The 23568-nt window shown below is 39.0% G+C and overlaps 1 protein-coding gene across 1 annotated transcript in view; it reads right to left on the bottom strand.

The window, feature by feature from the left end:
- The window catches only part of LOC149194257 (protein TRANSPORT INHIBITOR RESPONSE 1-like), a 139925-nt gene extending 119453 nt beyond the window's left edge, over window positions 1–20472 (bottom strand). Inside the window, exons 1-3 of the mRNA XM_089407416.1 lie at window positions 20329–20472; window positions 20116–20159; window positions 19738–19890 (exon numbers count right to left, since the gene is read on the bottom strand). Of these exons, the coding sequence (XP_089263542.1) occupies window positions 19738–19842 (105 nt within the window). The 5' untranslated portion in view covers window positions 19843–19890; window positions 20116–20159; window positions 20329–20472. The remainder of the gene's footprint in view (window positions 1–19737; window positions 19891–20115; window positions 20160–20328) is intronic.
- Between the last annotated feature and the right edge of the window lie 3096 nt (window positions 20473–23568).

Genomic DNA, 23568 nt, shown 5'->3' with positions numbered 1-23568 from the left:
CAGATGATCAGGGTAATACTCAATGAGGAGTATTGCTAGAGCACAGTCCTCGCTAAGAGGGAGTGTTGATTTGGCATAGCATCGAATGTGCTCTAGCCACAAAATTTGGTGGAGAGGTTAGAGCACATGAGATCTCCAATACCCAAAAAGGGTTTGGGCAGATTCTAAACAGTTTGGGAGATATTAAAATAATTAATATTTTTAATGGAGTCCCTAAGTCTAAACTTACGGAAATTAAAATATTAATGTGAATTAATATAAAACTGTGTTAGAATGGTCCAAAAGACATGGATCAAGCCAGATCTAATCTTAGTCGTCGATTAGGGACTTAATCTCGGTCGTTGATTTGTCAACGAGAAAAGTATAAGAAGAGGCTTGAGGGTCACTTGGAGAACACACCAAAGTGATCAGTCATTCTATTCTCTAGAGCGGGGTTTGCTAAGAGAGATAGAATCAGTGATTAGTTGCAGCGAGGGGCAGTGAGTACGAGGCAGAGAGGCAAGGACAGTGCCGAGAGACCAACGCAGAAGCAGTCAGAGACAAACATAGAGCCAAAGGGAGCCACGCAGAGGCAACAAAAACTACGCAGAGCCAAAAGGGGCCTGCGTCATCCACGCAGAGGCTGCAGGAGTGACGCAAAGAGCTAGAGAGGTTGCACAAAGCCTCAGTGAGCTGACGCAAAGGGTTTCAAGCTGACGAGGAGGCCAACAAGGTTGACGCTGAGCTTCAGATTGCGTTGGAGAGGGATTTCGTGGAGCAAGTTTTCCGAATACTTACTTTCAAAGAGAGGTATTGCTGCCAGATTTTTTATCTTTGTTGCGTTAGCCAATTTGGCACCCAGTGTACTCAGAAAAGCGCTGCTTAATAATAAAACCCTTAGATAGCTGCACTGGTTTTCTCGCATTGGGTTTTTCCAGGGACATTAGTCCAAAAATAACGATGTCATTTGTGTGCTTGTTTCTGTTTCCTTCAGTTGATGATCTGTAATGTGTTGAGCATGCACTTGCATTTATTTTCAGTGTTTACATGGTAAATTACTGTTAATTAACAGAACAAGTAGGTAGGAATAAATCAGTAAAGTGCATGGAGGGTTTCTAACTGTTAGACTTAGAAATTTCAACACCTCAGCCCACAAATGCAGTGGTAGCCCAATGGTAGGCCCTGATCATGCAACATCGCCCGGGCTTCCCCTACAATGCTTCGGTTCTTCCTTTCAGCCACCCCATTCTGCTTTGGGTTATGGGGTGGCATCAACTCCCGTTTAATCCCTTCTGCTGCACAGAAGTTCTGAAACTCATTTGAGACATACTCACCACCGTTATTACTCCTCAGAGCTTTAACCTTCTTACCAAACTCTTTCTCGACCAATGCTTTAGATTTACAAAACTTTGCAAAAGTTTTATCTTTCTTCTGCATGAAAAGGATCCAACATTTAGGAGAAAAATCGTCAACAAATATAACATAATACCTATGTTTGGTCATGGATGTTGTCGAGAATGGTCCACACACATCTGAATTGACTCGCTTTAGAATCGCCTCTGCTCGACTATCTCTATCGTGAAAGGAAGCCTTGGTGTATTTTCCCAAAGTACACCCCTTGCATGTATCAAAGCAGCACAATCCTCTACCTCCAACTTATAAAGATTCTTAACTCGAATCCCTATCTTCTTTACCTGACCCATGGCTATGTGTCGAAGGAATGTCTTTCCTTTGCTAAATACCACATCATAGCCTCTATCCTCTAACATGGTGACTGATACTAAGTTCTTCTTCAACTCAGGGACATTCATAACATCTCTCAAGGTGAGAGGAGCACCATGCTCCCTCTGAAAAGTAATCGTGCCCAATCCAGTAGCACTATACCTCTCATCGTCACCCATGTCGATATGCATCTAGAGATCCTTCTCCTCCAGGTCACTGAACAACTCCTTGTCACCAGTCATGTGGAATGAAGCTCCACTGTCAAGGTACCATACACTACCCATCATTGATGACACCATGCATGCAATGACAGTAAAGTCCAATTCGAATTGAGAGGCCAAAGCCTCACCCACCGCTCCTCCTAAGGACTTCTTCTTGGACTTCTTGAGCGAACAATTTGTAGCAAAATGTCCCAGCTCATGACAATGAAAGCACTTAACTTTCGACATGTCTTTCTTCTTACCTCCATGGCAAGAATCTGATTTGGAATGGGACACCTTCCCATTCCCTTTCTTTGCCTTACCCGTTAAGGCACAATTTTTCTCATCATCAATCTTTGATGAGGAACCATCTCTGGTGTTCCTTCTGATCTCCTCCTGCATCGAATCTGACCACAATCATTCCCAATCTAGCAAGTTCTCCCTCCCATTCACAAAGTCTTGATAGCTATTCCAACTCTTGGGAAGGCATAGGAGAGCTAGGCTCACCATATCATCCTTGGCAACAATTATTCCAACACTTCCAGGCTCATCACGACAGTGAGTGAATTTGGTCAACTATTTTGGAATGGTCTCGCCTTTCTCCATCCTGATTTTTCGAAGTTTGTCTTTCAATGCCAACTTCCTATGGTCACTGTTGTTCTGGAACAGATCTGTCAATGCTTTCCACATAGCATACAGAGTTTCCTTCCCATGGAGACTCGAGACAATGTGGTCTCAAACTCCCTCAAGGATTATTTGCCTCGCCCTCACCACACACTCTTCCATTTGGCTAGGTTTTGTGCATTTGATCTCGTTGGATTGAATGTCTTGATCAATGAATTCCTTGAGGCCATTATCCTCTAGCACTGCCTCCATCCTGTCCTTCCAGGTTATATAAATCGAGTTGCCTTCCAAGGCATACTCGAGCCTCAAACCGTAGAAAGACATATGTCGATCCTGAAGTATGTATTGCAAATAAAAATCTCACATGTAACCCCAAGCTCAAAACTTCGAAATCTCCTCTAGTATACTGTCTTCAGTTCCAATACTATGTAGATTTTCCAATAGATCCATAGCTCATGTAACGTACTAAAACACAAGACAAGAATCTATTGTACTCTCAAACATCAGAAACCAATAGATAGATGAAAACAATAATCAACAAGAGGAAGATAATCAATGGCACACAACACAACATTTATCCTGGGAAAGCCACTGCTCAAAACCCTGCTATCTATATTGCATAAATCAGAAATCTAAGTGATAATACAAAGTTTGTTCTCACTAGAACAATTCCTGCACAAGTATGATCAACTCTCTGCCTCACAAGCCCACTTTGGCCAAAACTTAGCCAATTCTACTGCCTGCCAAGCCCCTATTTCCTTGCGCAATTCTTATGAGGATTAGCCCATATTTAATTAAGAAATCCTTCCTCCATAACTACGCAATCCAAACTTAGGTCATTCTCTGATTGCATGCATGACCTGTAAAACTTGGATCATCATACAACTGATAGTACCCTATCCTTGCACTCTAGTCTCAACTGGGTCTTTCTTTGAACTAACATGCATGAGCTTCTCACGAGGGAATCTTCAGTTAGCTGGAGCAGCACTGAGGATGCACCAATGCACCAACTCACTACTAGACCTCTACTAGTTCCACCAACAATTAGAACTAGTTTAACTGTCTATAACTCAATCAAACTGAGTTATCTAATTACAACTCAAATAAACTCATGCTGGACTCCTAAAATTTAGGGATAACATATACATGACTACAGAAAAACTTCCAACTCAAAATTCCTAAGCTAATTAAGTCAATTAAACTTAATTAACTTTTTACAAGTTGCTATGAGAAGAGAATTCGATTTTAATTCACAGTTTAAATTCAAGGACAAATTAAACTGGAATTTCTTGTTGCCATTTCTCAACAATCCAGTGCATCACTTGGAAACTATTGGTCCTCTCAACATAATTCATTGGATGGCCTTAAACTTCTTGACTAAATGATGAAGATTGAACCCAATAGTTTTATGCAGCATTCACCAGATGCAGGATACCATGCGACTGAAGCTAAATAACTTTCTGGCAGCATTTGGAAAACATATCCCTACAATTCAGGTCACCCCCCAAACCCCATGGGTACCCCTGTATTTATAGGATCCATGAGGCCAGACACCTTATCCTCATGAAAAAGTTTTTTTGTTTTGAATTTTTAATTACTCACCCACCCTCCCCCCTGCCCGCCAACGGGTGGATCAACCTTTTCTACATCCTTGGGCCACGTTGTCCAAGCTTTCTAAAGATTATTCTTGCACGTGATGTAATGTTCCTATCTAGGATGAACAGTGATATACAAAGCAAATAATCAAACCAACACCCATAAATGAGAAACCATCAGCACACATCCATAAAATCACTATAAAAAGGAATCATGCAAGCCATTTTATTAATTCTTTACGAAGCAAGTACAATGGTGATAGAATGGTGCAAATGGGCTTGTCTCAATGGACAAGCGTGAAAAAACCCAGGTGAGTAAATAATGGCCCAAGTGTTGCACAACTGCTGCTCCAAGAATGATCCACATTGCCCAGAAACCATGCTACCTCCTGGAAAGGATATGTTGGTAACTCCACCTCCCATGCTCAGAAAGTGCTGCAACTTCAGCCCCCGAGTCCTCAACCAAAACCCACCAAACCCAGAAAGGGTTTGGCCTAGTTCAGACCCTCAGAATTCAACCCCTAAGTACCACGTCGTCCTCCACACGTTGGGAAGTACAACCTGTGTGTAACTCACTGTAAAGACCCTTCAAATCACCCCCAAATGCTAAGATGTTTCCCCCTAAGGCTTTCCCCACTTCTCCCGACTAGCTCCAGCTCTATAGCTCCTTCCCTTAACTCCCACGTGAGCCCAGTGATGGCCCTCTACGCAATCCTCGGTGACTATAAATCGATTTGCCCAAATGCATAATCTCCCGGTCCAAAACTCTTCCCAAAGGCTAATCCTCTGTTGTGACTACAGCTCCCAAGCTTTCCCGACAAGTGCTTCCCGAATGAACCCCCAAATCACCTCTATGTGTTCCCCACTTGCTTGCTCCAGAAATACGCACTGTTGAATCAAAGGCTAAGTGATATGGCTGGAAATCTCCTCCGGTTCTCCTCCAAGGTGGCACTCGAAGTCCCCCGAAGAAAGGTTGAGTCTCTTGCCTAGAAAACTCGATGCTAAACGGCCCGGTAACTCGGCTAAGCAACTTAAGCAACAGAAATGAGTTTGATAAGCAAAAGATGCCTTGGGTTGGGGAGTTCCTCCTCCTTATAACTTCATGGGCCTTCTTCTCCATGTGGGCCCCTCTCCCTAGCCATTAGATTTCCCCTCCAAGGCAATTCAAATTGCCCACGTGTACAAGTGCGTTTTCCCCCACGTGGGTGGTCCCCACCTTCCACTAGTGAAGTAATTCAGCCCCCTCGCTTCCTAAGTTCCTAAGTCAAAAATGTATGGACTCCACCTTTACCAAAAATTATTCAAAATTGTTGGAGACTAAACCTGTTACAAATATTTTTAGAAGGGGACATTACACATGAACTTGGTCAAGCTTACCACACATTCAAATCCTGGAGCAGAGGGGACAGGGCAGAAGATTCGAGAATTTGCCACTTTCTTTCATCCTTCAGCACGGGAGATCGAAACGATATTTCAGGAATCATGAATGATTTGATCTTTTATCAGTACAGGGTCCCAGGATAATTCATTGACTGATGCAGATCATCCGAGCTCCCAAAACCACACATTAGATATGCCATTTTATGATTTGTGTCTTGGTCCAGACCTGGTTCTTCATGATCAGTCTTAGATCACTGGAGATCAGGTCTGTAGATTTTCATTGCATACTACAATAACACTACAGTAGATGGGTTCAGATATATCACTGAAGAAACCACATGAAGAGGAGCCTTTTTTGCTGCACAGGAATGAAAAGAACATGGAATATCCAGTGCTGGAAGTCATGCTTAAAATTACAAATCTCCTCGTTCATAATACATATATGTCCTTTACCTTGGCCTACAACAAATTCGCCCTCAGAAAACAAGCAACAAATTTTTCCTTTTAAAGCAGAACAAAATTTAATACAACTCCATCTTTAATAGTCTATAGTACATGCGTGTGTGAGGGATTATAAATTATAATGAGGGCCATCCTAAATAAATGAACCTGCACCAGACTTAATATTCATTTAAAATTGATTTGGAATGGAGAAGATAGGAGGCCGACGTAAAGACTAGCACAACCACTTTAGTAAATGGGTTGATATACACCAATAAGCGTCATTTTCCCCCTTTCATTTAAAAACTGATTTGGAATGGGGAAGATAGGAGGCCGACCTAAAGACTATTACAACCACTTTAATAAATGGGTTGATATACACCAATAAGCGTCTTTTGTTATTTGATTCCATTTCCATATTCCATTTGTTATTTTACCATCATGCCATTTGTTATTTGATAATTTGCATGGTAATTTCACAATTGTATTAAGTATATGTAAAATAGTAAACATGGATTTAGAGATGCAAGATAGTTTATATTTGAAATCCCATCCATTGATGTAAAAGAGACAATGAGAATATCTCAACATCTTTCATATGGATCAAAAGTAAGATTAATCTGCCAACGTTCAATAGGGGAGATGCCTATCAACAAGGCCAACCCCTGTTTCGGAATAAAATATGTATCGAATTCAAATTAAGGCCTAGGCCGACCTGTTTGAAGCCTATTCACCAACCTTGGAGGATAATTTGGTGGGGTATGTTTAAGTTAGGGAGCAAAAGAAGCCCTTGAGATCCTTTGAACGTTATTCATGAGCCTTGAAGGCCTGCTTTGGAGCCCTCAAATATACATGCTTAACCATTGCTAGTATGAATTGAGGGGCAAGTAAATTTATAAGAGCCTTTGTAGGCTCGAAGTGTCTGCATATGGGGGAAGGCTTGAGGTGTTGTGTGAGAGCCTTTGGAGGTTAGCCTATGGTAACCTGAAGGGCAATACAACATTGTTTGTGGCATCATTGCATTTTTGTGCCCGCTCTGGAGTGCTTTTATGATAGGTTTGCAGGTTCCTTGTGCATTGAAAGGCCTTTGGAGGCTGGATGTTAAACCAACACCCACCTCTTTCCCTTCATTTGTTGAGAAAGACCACATTTAAAGGCTTATGCCCCTTAAATTTTGTACATGTGACACAATTTCCCTTAGTTTATGTAATTTAGATTAATTAATTATAGAAGAGGGTCTTTTTCCCCTCCATAGGCTAATTTAGGGTTTTTTAGTTTAGAAAATTATTATTTTAATATGAGGGAAGTTGAACACCTCCTCTATAAATAGAGGTGCACTTCCTCTCATTTTGGCATGGTTGGATTTGGGAGAGAAATCCCTTAGGAGGTCTGAAATTTCTAAAGAAATTCTCCTTTATCATTTGGCCATGGATGGATAACTTGAGCAACTGTTCTTTTGTGAAATTGTAATGTGATGGGATCTCCTTTCATGGATGCTTATGGTGCATCTTGGAAGACTAATAATGGTGAAGTAAGTTTATTTGATTTACCTTGGTATATGTTCCACGGGATGAATGTTGATATGTTGAGTTAATTTTTTTGGTATTTGCTTCATTGTTCCTTGTTGAGCTAAACCCTTTCCTCCAAGCATTTGGGGAATGGAGATAATTTTTTCCTTCCCATAGACATCTAGAAAATTTGAGAACCTAGATATCAAAACCTAGGGTAAGTTTAGTTGCCCTCACTTGTTTGGATCCAGTTGTCACTCCAAGAAAACCATAGAATTGTTTGGATCCTTGACTCCATATGCACCCCCTCACATCCCCCCCCTGCCCGCGAGGAAAAATATGTGTGTGTTTATATCTTGACCAACTAAGGAATTCATCTTCTATCCTCCATTGCCCATTTTTCTTTATAATCATTAAAACCATTTTGCTAGGCTTTCTTCTCCAAGACCATATGGCATTTCCTTGATTGTGTGTGTTCTTGAAACCTATATGAGCCTTTGGATTGACTCATAGGAACCCTAGGACCCAAATCTTAGCAATCCTATCCCAAGAAGAACCTTAGCAATCCTATCCCAGGAAGAACCCCCCCCTAGAGCCAAACAAGAGCTAATCAGAAGAAAGAAGGGGGATAGTTAGGTGATGATGGCCCCCTCTAAGGTACAATGGGTTTCACACACTTCAGCTTTGGGACTTTAGCTCGAGAATTGTGAGATTGTGTTATAAAGGACAAACACATTGGAGATAACTTACTCATGGATTTCTATGCCTTGAATTGATACTTAGAAGACCTGTGTGACATGGTGACATTGTTCATGAAGCACATAGGAGAGCATGGTTTCTTTGTTGGGAGGAGAACCTATTTAAAGGAGGACCATTGGGGCATTTATGAGGAGAGAGTTGAGCCCTAGGTAGTGTTACTCCTCCTTTCAACAAGGGTATTCGTATGCAATTTTGATCAACATGACAGTTTGGATGGCATAGCATGACAAACAACTTCATTCTAAATTTTGGGATTTCTTCACATTTTTTAAGGCAGATCAAATTTTCCAAGGCACATGTCACATGTTGATTTCTGATAATCAGATGTGCTCTTAGCCTCAAAATTTTCAGGGAGGCTAGGACACATGCATTCTCGAATACCCAGAAATCGTCTTGGCAAATTCCACCCGGAGACAGTTTTATTAAAATAATTAATTATTTTTAATGGGTCCCTAAGTCTAAACTCAAGAAATTAAAATAATTAATTATTTTTAATGGGTCCCTAAGTCTAAACTTAGGAAATTAAAATAATTAATGGATATTAATCTAAACTATGGGTGAAACTTCTAGAAGAAGACGGAGATCGAGTCCAAATGATCTAAGCCATTGACTAGAATCTAATCTGGGTCGTTGGTTTTCAACTAGAAGGGACACCGATGGGCACTTGGAGAACACATCGAGTGGGAGATCAAAAGATCGAATTTTCGAAGAGAGCAACGCAGCAGTTTCCAGAGAAATTCGAAATGATTTCTTGCAGTGAGGGGCAGGGATAGTTTCGATTGGATATTTCTCCTGATCCGAGAATACTCAACAGAGGAGGCAAAGAGAGATCCAGCAGAGGCAGCGCAGAGCCAGAGAGGCTGACGTAGAGCCATGCAGAGGTAGCGTAGAGCCAGAGAGGCTAACGTAGAGCCATGCAGATGCAACGCAGAAGCCTAAAGGGAATGCGTATATTTGCTTGAGAGTCGATTTCCAAAGCCAGTCGGGGTGTGAGACCGAGAGGGTAGAAGTCGAAGTCTCAGAGGTAAGTCGATCAGTCGAGAGGAGTGACGCAGACCCTAGTAGCTATGACACGGGGCCTGCGTAATGATTGTGTAGAGACTGTGCAGAGGCAACCAAGGGCTTGCCATTCAGTGGCTAGATCAGCCAGGATCTCCAGTGATAGTGTGAGGTAATCTCACTCATCTCTCCGTTAGTGATATTATCTGTATTGGATAGCCAGCAAGGCATCCAAAGATTGTATTTAGAAAACTACTGCATAATAATAAAACCCTCAGCTATTGCACCGGTTTTCACACATTGGGTTTTTCCGAGGACATTTGTCCAAAAATAACGGTGTAATGTATTGTGTATTTCTTTCTTGCTCATTTTCTTGTTTCCGCATTTTATTTAAATGGTGAAGGCTGCAATGTATTAGTTTTGGTGTTTACTGTAGGAAACAATAAATAAATTTGTTTAGTAATTAACAAATAGGAGAAACGTAATCAGTTGCTGCAGTAGAAATCTAGGCCTCCAAATTTTCACATGATATCAGAGCTACAGGTGAAACAAGAGAGCAGAGCTAGAAGAGCCCAACGTTGAAGGAAGAAGGTAAGTCAAAGTGTTGGATAGGTAGCAAATCAAATCCCTAGAGGAATTGCACAGTCCAAGCCAGGAGGGCAAGATTTTCGTGGAAAATCTCTCTCTGAGTGAGTCGACAGAGTGCTAGGATTTACAGATCGAAATTTGTCAGCGACAAAGGGAGCAGCGCAGCAGTAGCTTCAACGCAAAGCAGTTTCTGGTGAGACGCAGTTTCTGCAAGCAATTGTTGGGCAGAAAGACATCAGAAGGAAGAAGAGAGACACTTGAGGGAATTTCTTCCTTAGAGAATTCCTAGTCAGGGAATTCGAATTCTCATTTGCTGAGAAGCAACAGGGAGCAGTAGATCTACTAAATCCAGCTGGGAGTGCGTAGACTAGCCTCATGCTGTGTAGAGGAGAGAGGAGGTCATTCGAAAGTTCGTTGGCAGAGATGGCAGCCAGTGGGTTGAGAGATTAGGATTGGTTGGATGGTGCGTCCAACTATGTAATCTGGAAGGCAAGGATGTCGTGCCTTCTGAATGAACATTTTGTCAAGACCTATTTCGACAGTGTGGTAGTTGTGCCCATGGATCCAGATCCGCTCAAAGAGTACAAGGGAGAGATGGCGAAGACCAAAAGAATGATCCTCGATGGAGTGAAGGATCATGTAGTCTGTCACATCACTGGCAGAGGGACTGCCAAGGCAATGTGGGATGCCTTGTCGACACTATATCATGGATCTTTCGAGCAGAGAAAGATGCACTTGGAGCAGAAGGTGGGATCCACGCAAATGTAGAAGGGGGATCGCATTGATCCGTTCCTTGCTAAGATTCAGGAGACCAGAGTTGAGTTGGAAACTGTGGGGTCAACACCTCAATCTTCCGAGATGGTAAGACTGGCCCTGAATTAAGTTTCATAAGAGTGGCAAGTTTTTTTCTAGATCATCCTGCGTAGAGAGAATTTGGCGGACTAGGAAAGAATGTGGGCAGCTCTTAAGTAGGAAGAGTTGAGGAGAGACTTGGTCAAGTGTAACTTGACATAAGCAGCAATAGTGGGTCGAAGCCCAAGGAGGAGGATGAGAATGCATCCCTTGCATCCAAGGGGCAGCAGGGTCAGCGGAGGCGAAAGAAGGATGTCTCGAAGATTAAATGCTTCAGGTGTGGTGAATTCGGTCACTACGCTACACATTGTCCTCTCAGGAAGAAGGGAAAGGACGAGAAGCATGATCTGAAGGCTGCATCCGCGAAGATCGAGGAGTTTGCCATGACAGCGCAGATACCTCCAAGAGGGAGGTGGGGAGATCTAGAGTTGTAGTTCGAAAAGACTGCAGATGGACAGGATCCTTGAGGAGTCCACCTCTCGGATCAATACCTTGCTACAGGAGCCCATTTCAGAAGTAGCAAGATGGACTAGTGTTTGTTGGTGCAGAGACAGTTACAATGGTTAGGAGCACTAGAGACTAAATGGAGTTGGCAGCAGTACAGTTGGCACAAAGCAGAGGTCAACAGCAGCGCAGAGACTTCAGAGGGTCAGCGCGAAGACTAGCAACAGTCAAAACTCCAGCAACAAGATGTATCATACTGAACACCTGTTCAGTAATTTTGGATTCTTTTTCGTTGTTGATGCAATAGCAGCAGCAGTTGGAGAAGGTTGCAATGCAGATGCAATATTGGCAGTGGCAGTGCCAACAGCAACACGGATGCAAAATTTCAGAGTTGTAGTACAAATGCAGTGTTGCCAATGGCAGGGTCAGCAGCAGTACAAATGCATCATTTGCACAATAGTTGATGGGCAGTGATGTCAGACTTCAAGATCGCAGAGGAAGATGTGCAGAATAGGGTGATGCTTCAGAAGGTTGCATTCCTAGAGCACATTCCTCGCTAAGAGGGAGTGTTGATTTATGGTAGCAACGAATGTGCTCTGAGCCTCAAAATATGTAGGGAGGCTAGGACACATGCATTCTCCAATACCCAAAAATTGTTTTCACAAATTCAACCCGAAGACAGTTTTATTAAAATAATTAATTATTTTTAATGGGTCCCTAAGTCTAGACTTAGGAAATTAAAATAATTAATGGGTATTAATCTAAATTATGGGTGAAACTTCTGGAATAAGACAAAGATCGAGTCCAAATGATCTAAGCCATTGATTACAATATAATATGGGTCGTTGGTTCTCAACTGGAGGAATATAAGAAGGACATCGATGGGCACTTGGATAACACATCGAATGGGAGATCAGAAGATTGAATTTCTGAAGAGAGTAGCGCAACAGTTGCCAGAGATATTCGAAGTGATTTCTTGCAGTGAGGGGCAAGGATAGTTCCAGTTGGAGATTTCTCCTGATTTGGGAATACTCAGCAGAGGAGGCATAGAGAGATCCAACAAAGGCAACGGAAAGCCAGAGAGGTTGATGCAGGGCCACGCAGAAGCCTAGAGGGAATCCATAAATTTGCTGGAGAATCGATTGCCAAAGCCAGAAGCAGGGATGTGAGACCATGAGGGCAGAAGTCGAAGTCTCAGAAGCAAATCGATCAGCCAGGAGGAGTGACGCAGACCCCAATAGCTGTAATGCAGGGCCTATGCAGTGATTGCGTAGACACTGCACAAACGCAGCCAGGGGCTGGCCATTCAATGGCAGGATCAGCCAACAAGATATCTAAAGATTGTATTCAGAAAACTACTGCATAATAATAAAACCCTCAGTTGTTGCACTGGTTTTCCCACATTGGGTTTTTCCGAGGACATTTGTCCAAAAATAATGGTGTAATGTGTTTTGTATTTCTTTCTTGCTCAGTTTTTTGTTTTCGCATTTTATTTAAATGGTGAAGGCTGCGGCGTATTAGTTCCGGTGTTTACTTTAGGAAATAGTAAATATATTTGTTCAATAATTAACAAATAGGAGAAACGTAATCAATTGTTGGAGTAGAAATTTAGGCCTCCAAATTTGGGCATTCTTGGGTGTGTTGTGCACATTTGGACCTTCTATTGACATGCCACATGAAAGAAAATGAAGCGCTCTCTTAGCTGGGAATTTATTGAACTGATTTTCACCTATTGTGAAGCCCAGCCACACATGTGGATGTTATGACAAATATGGGGGTATATTTGTGACATGTAAGGTCTTGGAAGGGGTCACTTGAGCAAACTGCACATTAATGAAAAGATGTGGCACTCAAATGAACTTATCATGACTTGGACATTACCTTGCTATTCTAATTTTGGAGGCAAGTCCCTTGCATTTGGACGTCAATATGGTTATTGGGGGTTTTCATGGCTAATATTTTGACTTGAAAATTCATCCCCATGCTTCATGGAGATGCCTTGACCTAGGATATGACCATGAACTCTCATCTAAGACATTATTTGGAGGTATTGGAACATCATATTGCATAATGTATGGAGTTGTTTTCATGGAGTTGCTCACTTTGGAGAATTGTATTTTTGACTTTGAGGACTTCTTGTTGATTTGTGTAGCTTGGGAGGTACTCCAAGCCCTAGGGTTCAGGGTTTGGAGGGAAAAGCGCCATAAGAGTCACTTGTGGGCTTGGAACCCAAGAGGTTGAGGTTTTGCACCCATCGATATTTGGGCCAAAACCGTGAAGAATTTGAGCATGAGAAAATTTGAGGTGATAGAGCTTGGTGTGATGATTCCAATGCTCCAAATATCACTCAAATCAAAGCTCTAGAAACAAAGTTATGAATTTTTTACATTTACAATTAATGTTTGGACAGTCAAAGTCATGTATGCTTGAGGAATTTTTCCAATAGACATGTCTCTTCATCAATTCGTGGAGCCCTTCATTAAGTGTATAAATAGAAGGTGGAGTGGAGGACATAGAAACATCCATTGTGCAACACACAACAAGAAAGGGAGCTCGATAAAGGAGAGAGATCTTGGCTGCAGCAAGGAGGAAGGAACAACGACGACAAGAGACTGTTATAGGGCTATTTTAGGGGTCTTTTGGAGGGCCGAGTTTGTTGTAAGGGAGGTGGAGGTAGCTCCCTAGAGGCCAAGGCAAGGGAAGGTTGTTTCAGCATGCGTGGAGGTGTTTTCTTGGGTGTTGAAGCCTTGGAGAGGTAACAGAGTTTGTTGTAGGTGGGCCGCAGGCCCTACCTCACCATTTGAGGCAATGTTAGGTTGTTTGGGGGCTAGTTATGCCCAGAAATAGCAGTTAGGTGGATGAGCACTTCTACAAAGGTGGATCGCAATAAAGGAAGGTTGTTTTGGTGACTGTTTAGGGGCTATTACAGCAATCAAAGATGCCCTAACTAGTCATAGTCATAACAACAGTAGTGCAGACTTGTAACAACAGTTTTGATGTGAGTTGGATCCGTGTTTTTGGGTCAGTTTGGATCAAATTGTTGGGCAGCCTGTGGGAGCCAGTTTGGAGGCTTGATTCGGTGATCGAAATCGATGCAAATCTTGCAGTGTAGTATTGGGGGCCATTCACCTGGTGGAGGGCAGTGCGTTGGCTACCCAAAGTAGCCCTAGACGAGCTATCTTGAAGTGACAAAGAGGAGCTGAAAGTTGGGTGTAGGTTGGTGCCAAAGTGCAGCGCCTTGATGGAAAAAGGTGTCTGCTAGCTTCGCAGATTGGAGCTCGGGAATTAGGCCTACCCAGAGAGAAGATTGGATCAACACGTGTACATGCTACAGAAGTGACTTGCAGCACTGTTAGGTGGAAACCCTCCTGGAGTCTCGATGTGTTATCCTTTGAAGGACTAAGGAGAAACTAGTGAGCAGTACGGAAGCGAAGGACCGGCAAGACAAGATACGACATCGAGTCTACGTAGCATGTTTTTCATTGTATCTTGTATACCATAGAATATTGTATTATTAAAATTTGGTTTAATATAACGAAGGTTGGGGTTGTATATTATTGTACAATTTTGTTAAAAATTGTGTATACTTGTTCATATGTGATTTACTGCTTTATATTTTCCGCTGTGCAAAGTAGTTCTTGTTGAGATTCTTGGTTTGGTAGCATCAGAGATTTTAAGATTCTAACCTAGACCCAAGATCATGGAAATTCAACACTTCTTTGACCTTGGAGGCCCATTCAACCTCTTTGGAGGGATCTTGGGAGGATTGATTTTCACCTTAGAGAGATTCATGGAGCATCTACTCATGCTAGCGATCCTTGGGAGGCTAGATTGGGCATCATTCACCTTTATTTGGATGAGAGGACCCCACTTTGGGGCTTTACTTTATCTTATTCATTGCACATGTGGCTTGACCACTGTTATTTTAATGTTGTGATAGGTTAGTTAATTATATTTCGTTCTTAGACTAGATATAAGGAATGACATGAGAAATTATTATTTCATCGTAAATCAAGTTTAGAAGATCATCTATATAAAGAGATTCACCTCTTCATTTGAACTCATGGTTGGATACTGGTGAGATCTCTCTTTATTGAATCCTAATGGATATATCTTTCTTGGAACAATTATGGTGTTAAAGGTTCTTTCTTTGTGGTGAATGTTTTCTGTTAGTTTTTGTAGCATCAGATGTGTTCTAGCTATGAAATTTGGTGGAGAGGTTAGAATACATGAGATCTCCAAAACCCAGAAACCGTTTATGGAGATTCCGCCTAGAAGTGTCTCAATTAGATTATTAACCATTTTTTAAATATCTTATAAGTCTAAACTTAGGGAATATGGTTAATTTATCAGTATTAATTGAGATAAGGTGAAAACCATCTAGAAACTCACATGGATCGATTGAGAGATGATCCTGGCCATTGATTAAGTTTTAATCTTGGTCGTTGGTGCTCCAAAAGTGGATTATAAGAAAAGATCGATGTGGCGATGGAGAAGACGCTTAAGCAATTCAATTTCCTTGGCAGATCGATTTCCAGAGTAGCAACAGTTAGTTGTCGGATAAGCCAAAAGTCGAAGCAGTGAGTGAAGAGTAGGGAGAGTGATCTGAAGGAAGTTTTCCAAATCCAAAGAGGCAGCAACAAGAGGGACGAGTTATTCCTAGTGAGGTAGGGCAGAGGACTGTGCAGTTGCTTCAAAGAGGGCAATTCGATTTGCTAGAAAGAAATTTGTTCTCAGTTCCGATTGTTGGGCAAAGGTTCCAGAGGGCTGGAGAGGCGATTTCCTCAGCAGTAAAAGGCAGAACAACTTCATTAGATACTGGTTGGAGGCTTGACGACATAGAGATTGCGCAATGCAACGCAAAGGGTTCAATAGGTTGGGTTTTTTGTAGGCAAGTTGTGTCGTTATTGCTTGTGGAGGAAGGGTAATCCCCTTTAATAATTTTTCATAGATTTTCTTGTTGTGGATTGCCAGTTTCAAACATCCAAATTGTACTCACATTTTCACTGCTACATAATAATAAAAACCCTCGCTGCTGCACAGGTTTTCCCAAGTTGAGTTTTTTCGGGGAAATTTGTCCAAAAATAATTGTCTCATATTTTATGTGTGTGCAAGCATTTCTAAGTTTCTAGCCCTTTATCTTTTTCCGTTGAATTTTATTTGTGAATATTGCAGTGTGTTTATTTCGATGTTGTCATAACAATAAACTAAATAATTAATTTATCAATTAGGAGAAATAATACCAGTTGCTGCAATAGGATTTCAGTAGTGAAATTTTCACATTTTCAATCCTCGAAGCTTTTCCTACTTGATTCTATTTGGTGCATGAAGATTAATATTAAAATTTCTCAAGTCTTCTACAAGATTTACAAATCGATCAATTGAGAGGGATCGTTTTGCCATGTAGAAGGAAGAAGCTTAGGGTGTTTCATCATTCTTCGTTTATTGATTTCATGAGTAGTAGTACTTGATATCATGCTTTGTTTTTCCTTATGGTTCCTTAGTTGAAGTATTAAGTAATCTTATCAAGTCATAATTTATTTGGAGGGTGAAGGTTGTCTTACATTAAAGTCCTTTCTTCTAGACCTTGAAATTGAAGTTCATTTTTTATCTATTTAGACAACCAATTACATGGTCTCTTTGAACCTTAATCCCTCACTCTAATCTTTGAAGGAAATAAGTCAACTCCCAGGAGGGTATTCTAATTTCTTCTTAACTTCATTTGCCATTTTGATTCACCTTGACTTCATTGCCCCATTTGGATTTGGAAATGATCTTAATGTCCTTCCATCACCTATTATAAAAAAACCCTAAAAAACACCAAATCTTGTTTTATCAAGTCTACTCTCAACTTCACATTGGACTTCATTGATTGCTCCTGGTAATCCTAATATGGAATACCCTCCTTGAGCCAAAAGAGAGGTAGCCTAAAAAAGTAGAGGATAGGTTGTTGGGATGACAGTTTTGACCCTCCTAGAGGTTTCCCCCAGGTTGTAGCTTGTGAATTAGGGATTTTATCATCATGTACAATTTAGGAGGTAACTAGTATAGGATCATTTGGTTGCTACATGGAGGTTTGTGCTTGATTGTAGTATGCTTGGGTTGAGAAGCATTCATGAAGGTGTGGTGGTCATAAAGGAGTGCATAACCTAAGAGGCAACATTGGTGCATTAAATACCTCATGAGGAGAGAATTGGACGTTGTCTTCTAGAGTGCTCACCTTGGGACCCTTGTCTGATGGATGCGCTTCCCTTGGAAGTTAACATGTCACTTTAGAGTTGGCGGACTACACATGTGACCTATCTTATAATTAGCTAGTTTTCTTAATATGGCTACTTATGGACCTTGTCCACTTTACTATTGCTGACCTCCATAGACTATTCTATATATAAAAGGACAAGAGAGTATTTTCATTCATTCACAATCACATCGATCTTGTCTTATAAGATATGAAATCTTAACCAAACTTGTATCTTTTATATGTATCTCTTCTTTATTGTAATTCACACCCATTTAGTGCGCTAAGATTCTAATGTTAATACAAGGAAAGTATTAGGATTAAGGCTTGCCTTACAAGAACAACCAAGGTTTGAGATAAGATCATTTCATTAAAGTCCACTAAAGTAGGTCAATGGCACTACTATGTACAATGATGTTTATATAAAGTGGGAGTGCCAAGATGGCTCCTATGATAAAACAAAATATAGAAAGTATAGATCGAAGCTAAAGCCTAGAAAACCAAACTCCAAAATCATAAGATTTCTTTGAGAGAAACCATAGATAAGCAAAGGAAGCACTTGTTCTTGTGCTTTTGATGATAGAAAAAAACTAGAGTTGGTGACATTGGAAACCCTACAACTACTTGGACTGCTAGATGTGTAGGAGATAGTGGAAGACTATATTGTTTTCTCTTGCACACATGTGTGATGCAAGTGTCGGTGCCAAAGAGGTCCTATCGATGTGCATGTTGGCTAGTTGTGGAGCTTTGACGGAGTGACCAGCATTAGTTGGGTGTAACTCCTAGCTACAACTCAAAGTTTATGCTTATAGTTTGATAGATGATGGGATAATAGCTTGTTGTGGTTGCCCTGGCTAAAATTTGGAGAGCATCAAAGAGTCCTAGCTTGTGATAACCTTGAAAGACTATCTTGTATCAGCATATGATAAATTGATGGAGCTTGGTATGCATTAATAACTTCATTATATATATATATATATATATAAACTATGCTTTACTATCCAAACTTTGTGCACTTGTAAAATCTGATTTTCAACATATAATCCCATGGTGTGTGAGTAGTTTCTAGCAATGTTTGGTATGATAAACTTATTATGAACAAATAACTAATTTGGTTAAGTGATTTAACAATCATACACAAACTAAGTGGACAGATTTATGGCATTAATAAATCTGTTATGGCATTAATAAATCTGATATATCTGTAATAAAGTAATTTTTTATTTATTATATGTTGGGATTTATGCCTTGAATGATCAAACTATTGTTCCTTTGAAGTACAATTATTTAGTGCTTATTTTGTCGCACTGCCTTCCATATTTGGTTGGACAAATGTAAAATAACTATTGTTGTAATTTATATTTCAGATTCAACCTTACAGATAAAAGTTCACAGAAAATAAATCCTCACAAGTTCAAAGTTGAGATGAAATTTTTTCATTTGCATTGAGACTTGCATTTTTTGAAATTTCCACAATAACTCACTAAACTCCAACTCAACTATAAATTGAAAGCTATGTCATACTTTATTGTAGTATCTACTTGTCATTTGCATAATTAAACCTAAACTCCAATTCAACCCTAACATAGGAGCTATATCACATTTCAAGAAATTAGATTGAGAGAGGTTCAAAGTTGAGATGAAATTTTTTACATTTGCATTTTGAAAGACATTTTTCAAAATTTCCACAATAATTCACTAAACTGCAACTCAACTATAACTTGAAAATTATGTCACACTTTATTGTGTTATCTACTTGCCATTTACATAATTAACCCTAAACTCCAATTTAACCAGAACTTAGAAACTATGTCACATTTCAGTATATTATCCACCTTTTCATTTACAAAATCAAATATTGGTCATAAAGTGACCCTATAATCAATAATAATACATATATAGAGAGAAAAATAGAGTATTATCTCACAACCAAGATAATAATTTAATTAATATCTCCAAAGAAAAAATACCTCAATAAACCATATTTAATATTTTGTTTTAACATATATATTTATAAAAAATCATAATAAATATTAATACATACAATAAAATCAATAATTTAATACCCCACACATACATAATGTTAAGTGAAATTGACCAATCCTCTGGCCACAATGTTAACAAAAATAAGGGGCATACCATACCACAAAATGCTATTAAAAACAAAACAAAATAAACAAAAAAATGCCTAAACCATAGCATATATAACATATACCACCCACTGCCTTAGGAAATTCACAAACATAACATGTAAAACAACCTACAAACCTAACCTCACTGCCGTTCTATTTCTACGTTTTTATATTTCTAGTTATATTCAATTTGAATTCGATGAATATAAAGATGGAGACGTCAAGCTAATTTTGGCAAAAAAAAATGGCAGAATGGACAGCAGAATGTATCCGTACCTGCATCGAGACAAACGCTGAGGTTGAGGTTGTACCAGTTAAGCGAAGGATGCGATACCTGCAGTCTACTGACAAAACGGAGATGGAAATTGAGATTGAACGCATGGTTCATCTTCTCTGATTCTCCGTGTCATCTCCTGTTTTCTCTGTAAACTGCCAACCAACCAAACACGGCCTAGAAAGATAAAGATTGAGGCCTTTCCTATGTGAGACAGCTGGAAAGGCTGTAATATAAGCTTGAAAGGCTTTCAGAGGTTAATTCTATGAAAAACAAGCCCATGGCCGGAGGCAGTCATTGTTCATTTCAATCAATTCCCAGATAAGCAAACGACCAACAAAGACAATAAAAGCAAAGGGTGTGTACAGAGCGAGCTTTACATTGAATAGCTCTCTACTATCAGAGTTGAAACCCTGCAATTTCCCTGACATAGAATTAATAAAAATTGTTAAGCCCTATGTACTGAATGCATATCAATTGAAGCCATTTTGTACGAGGTTGCATCCCATCTATAATTATCTATTAGTCGAAAATCTATATAAATATTAGTTCTATAGAATCAAATTAAACATGGAAAAAAATCAAAAGCATACTTGCTCCTCCACTCCGGCTGACCGTGATTATGCTTAAAAACCAAAAGCATACTTGCTCCTCCACTCCGGTTGACCATGATTATGCTGAAAAGAAATCCAAAATTGTGGGTTTCATCTTTCTTATGTTCTGCTTTCCGCTTTGTATCCGCAAGTTTCTAGCGTACTTTGGTATGAAAATTTACTATGAAATTTTGTTAAACGATTTGACAATCATATTCAGATAAGTCGGCAGATTTCTGCTCATTATATTCCCATGTTTTTCTCTCTGAAAAAAAAAGTCGGCAGATTTTTGGCATTCATTAATTGTTGGGATTTATATTCTAAATCTTAAAAATAATATTTTCTTGAAGTACAATGCTGAAGTGCTTATTTTCTTGCACTGCCGCCTTCTTTATTTGATTGAATAAAAGTAAAATACCAGGACTACATAATATTGTAATTTATATTTCAGATTTAATTTTATATTCAAAAGGTTTGATGAAATTTATACATTTGTATTAAATAAAAAGTGAAATAACATGATCACATAATGTTGTAATTTATTTATATTTCAGATTTTATTTTATTTGTCAAAGTTTTGATGAAATTTTTACATCTGTATTCAAAGGTATTTTTAGAAATTTTCATAAACTCCAATTTTATTATACCTTGAAAGTTATGTTACACTTTATTGTATTATTTATATACTGTTGGCATAATTACAATTAAACTTTAATTCAATTAGAAATTAGAAATTATGTCACATTTTAAGAAAATAGATCCAAAAAAAATTTGTTAAATTTTTTACCTTTGGGTTGAAAAAAAAATTCAGAATTTCCACAATAACTCACTCAACTCTAAATCAACTATAACTTGAAATCTATACCACACTTTATTATATTATCTACTTACCATTTACATAATTAAACCTAAACCCCAATTCAACCTTAACTTTAAAAATCGTGTTACATTTCAATTATATTATAAAATATATTAATAAAATTAAAAATATATATAAATATCACAATAAAATCAATAATTTAATACGTTAATAAAATAAAAAATATATATAAATATCATAATAAAATCAATGGTTTATATGTTAATAAAATTAAAAATATATATAAATATCATAATAAAATCAATAATTTAATATATATGTTAAATGAAATTGACCAATCCTCTGACTACCAATGTTAATAAATAAGGGACATACCATACCATACCACAAATTGTTAAAAATACAGAAAGAAACGGCAAAAAACACCTAATCAGAGCACATATAATATACACCACCATTGCTTTAGCAAATCCACAAACATAACATGCAAAATAACCTACAAACTTAGCAAACATAACCTCGCTTTAGTGCTATTTCTACATTCTCATATTTTTCTATTTATACTCTATTTGATTTTGATGAATATAAAGATGGACACGTCAAAAAAAATTTGGCAAAACAAAATGATGGCGGAATGGGCGGCAGAGTGTCTCCGTACCTGCATCGAGACGAACAACGAGGTTGAAGCTGTACCAGTGAGGGAAGTGACAGTGAAGGATGTGACGTCGAGGTTGTCCCAACCTGCACTCTACTGACAAAATGGAGATGGAGATTGAGATTGAATGCAATGTTCATCTTCTCTGGTTCTCCGTGCCATCTCCCGTTGTTTCCGCTTTAAACTGCGAACCAAACAAACATGGCCTCAGACAGATAAAGATTGAGGCCTTTCCTATGTGAGACCGCAGAAAAAGCTGTAATCAAGATACTCATCTAAGCTTAAAAGGCTTTCAGAGGATAATTTTATGAAAAACAAACCCGTGGCCGGAGGCAGTCATCGTTCATTTCAATCAAGACCCAGATAAGCAAACGGCCCAACAAAGTGCTTGTAGAGAGCAAGCTTTAATTGAATAGTTCTCTTCTATTAGAGTTGATAACCTGCAATTTCCCTCAGATAGAATTAATAAAAATTGTTAAACCCTAAACCCTATGTACTGTATGCAATGTGCATACCAATTGAAGCCATTATGTACGAGGTTGCATCCCATTCTATAAATATCTATGAGCCAAAAATCTATATAAATATTAGGTATATAGAATCAAATTAAACAGGGATAAAAAAACAAAAGCATACCTGCTCCTCCGCCGCGCTGGACCGTGATAATGCTTAAAAGAAATCCAAAATTATAGGCTTCATCTCTGCTGCTTGTCTTCTGCTTTGCATCCGCAGAAAAAGCAAAAAAAAATATTGGAAAAAAAATTACGATCAGAAACATCAAACTACAAGCACATGGACAAAGAAAATGGACTGTAAAAATACCATGCATGGCCATGCGACGGACTAAACAAATAAAAGCCGCAAGAAGACAAACCAATGCAGATTACAGAAGACAAGCTGAGACGAAACTAGTGCGATGTTCGATACTTGAAAATGCTTCATATCAACTTCATTTCAAACGGTCACCAGCTCGTTCCAATTTCTACCTTTTTGTGGCACCTGCTTTTTCTTTATATTTAGATTTTGTTTTTAATCTTCAAATCCACCGCCATTGCCTTGCATCTCAAGCTTTCTTGGAAAATTTTGGCGCTATACTAACTCATGAAAATTTCAGGAGGTTTTAAATTATACCCCAAGTCCGGCTGTTTTAATTAGGGCTATCAAAACCTTAAATTTGGTTGAAACGCCGCAACGATAAACATGTAGCATATTTCAAAATTTTAAATTTGGTTAATATATATATATATATATATACTAATAAACTAAATTAAATATGTTGTAAAGTTAAATTTTCTAATTGAAATTAGAAAAAAAGATTTTAAATTGAATAATTAAAGATACATTCGATCTTTAATTTCTTTTCACGGTTCAACTCAAACACAAATTAAAATAAAACCACAGAACAGAGCAACATTGGAGACGTTATAGGTAAATGCACGCTGCAGTACTGACAGAAACACCATGTGATAAAAAAAAATTGGGCGTCAATATTTTTTTTTAATTGAATTTAGGGTACTGTAATTTATATCAAATGAACCAACAAGTATAGTTCATTTTTATTAAAATAATCAAAATAAATTATTAAAATAATCAAAATAATCACCCTCCAACAAAAACATCATCAAATTTAACGAATGTTTCAAATTCCTACCCTTGGTGCGAACGACACCCGCCTCCTCGCCCCCTTTCCTACCTTTCCGGTGTTGATCATAACCGTCCGTCTTTCCTCGCCTGGGCAGCACTCTTTTGCGAGGGAGACTGGAAC

The sequence above is a fragment of the Pinus tabuliformis genome, chromosome 2_2 (assembly GCF_031772625.1).
Source record: "Pinus tabuliformis cultivar Carrire ecotype Pingquan chromosome 2_2, CPIR1, whole genome shotgun sequence".
NCBI lineage: Eukaryota > Viridiplantae > Streptophyta > Pinopsida > Pinales > Pinaceae > Pinus > Pinus tabuliformis.
Note: the sequence above shows the minus strand (reverse complement) of the source record. Positions and strands in the feature narration are given on the sequence as shown.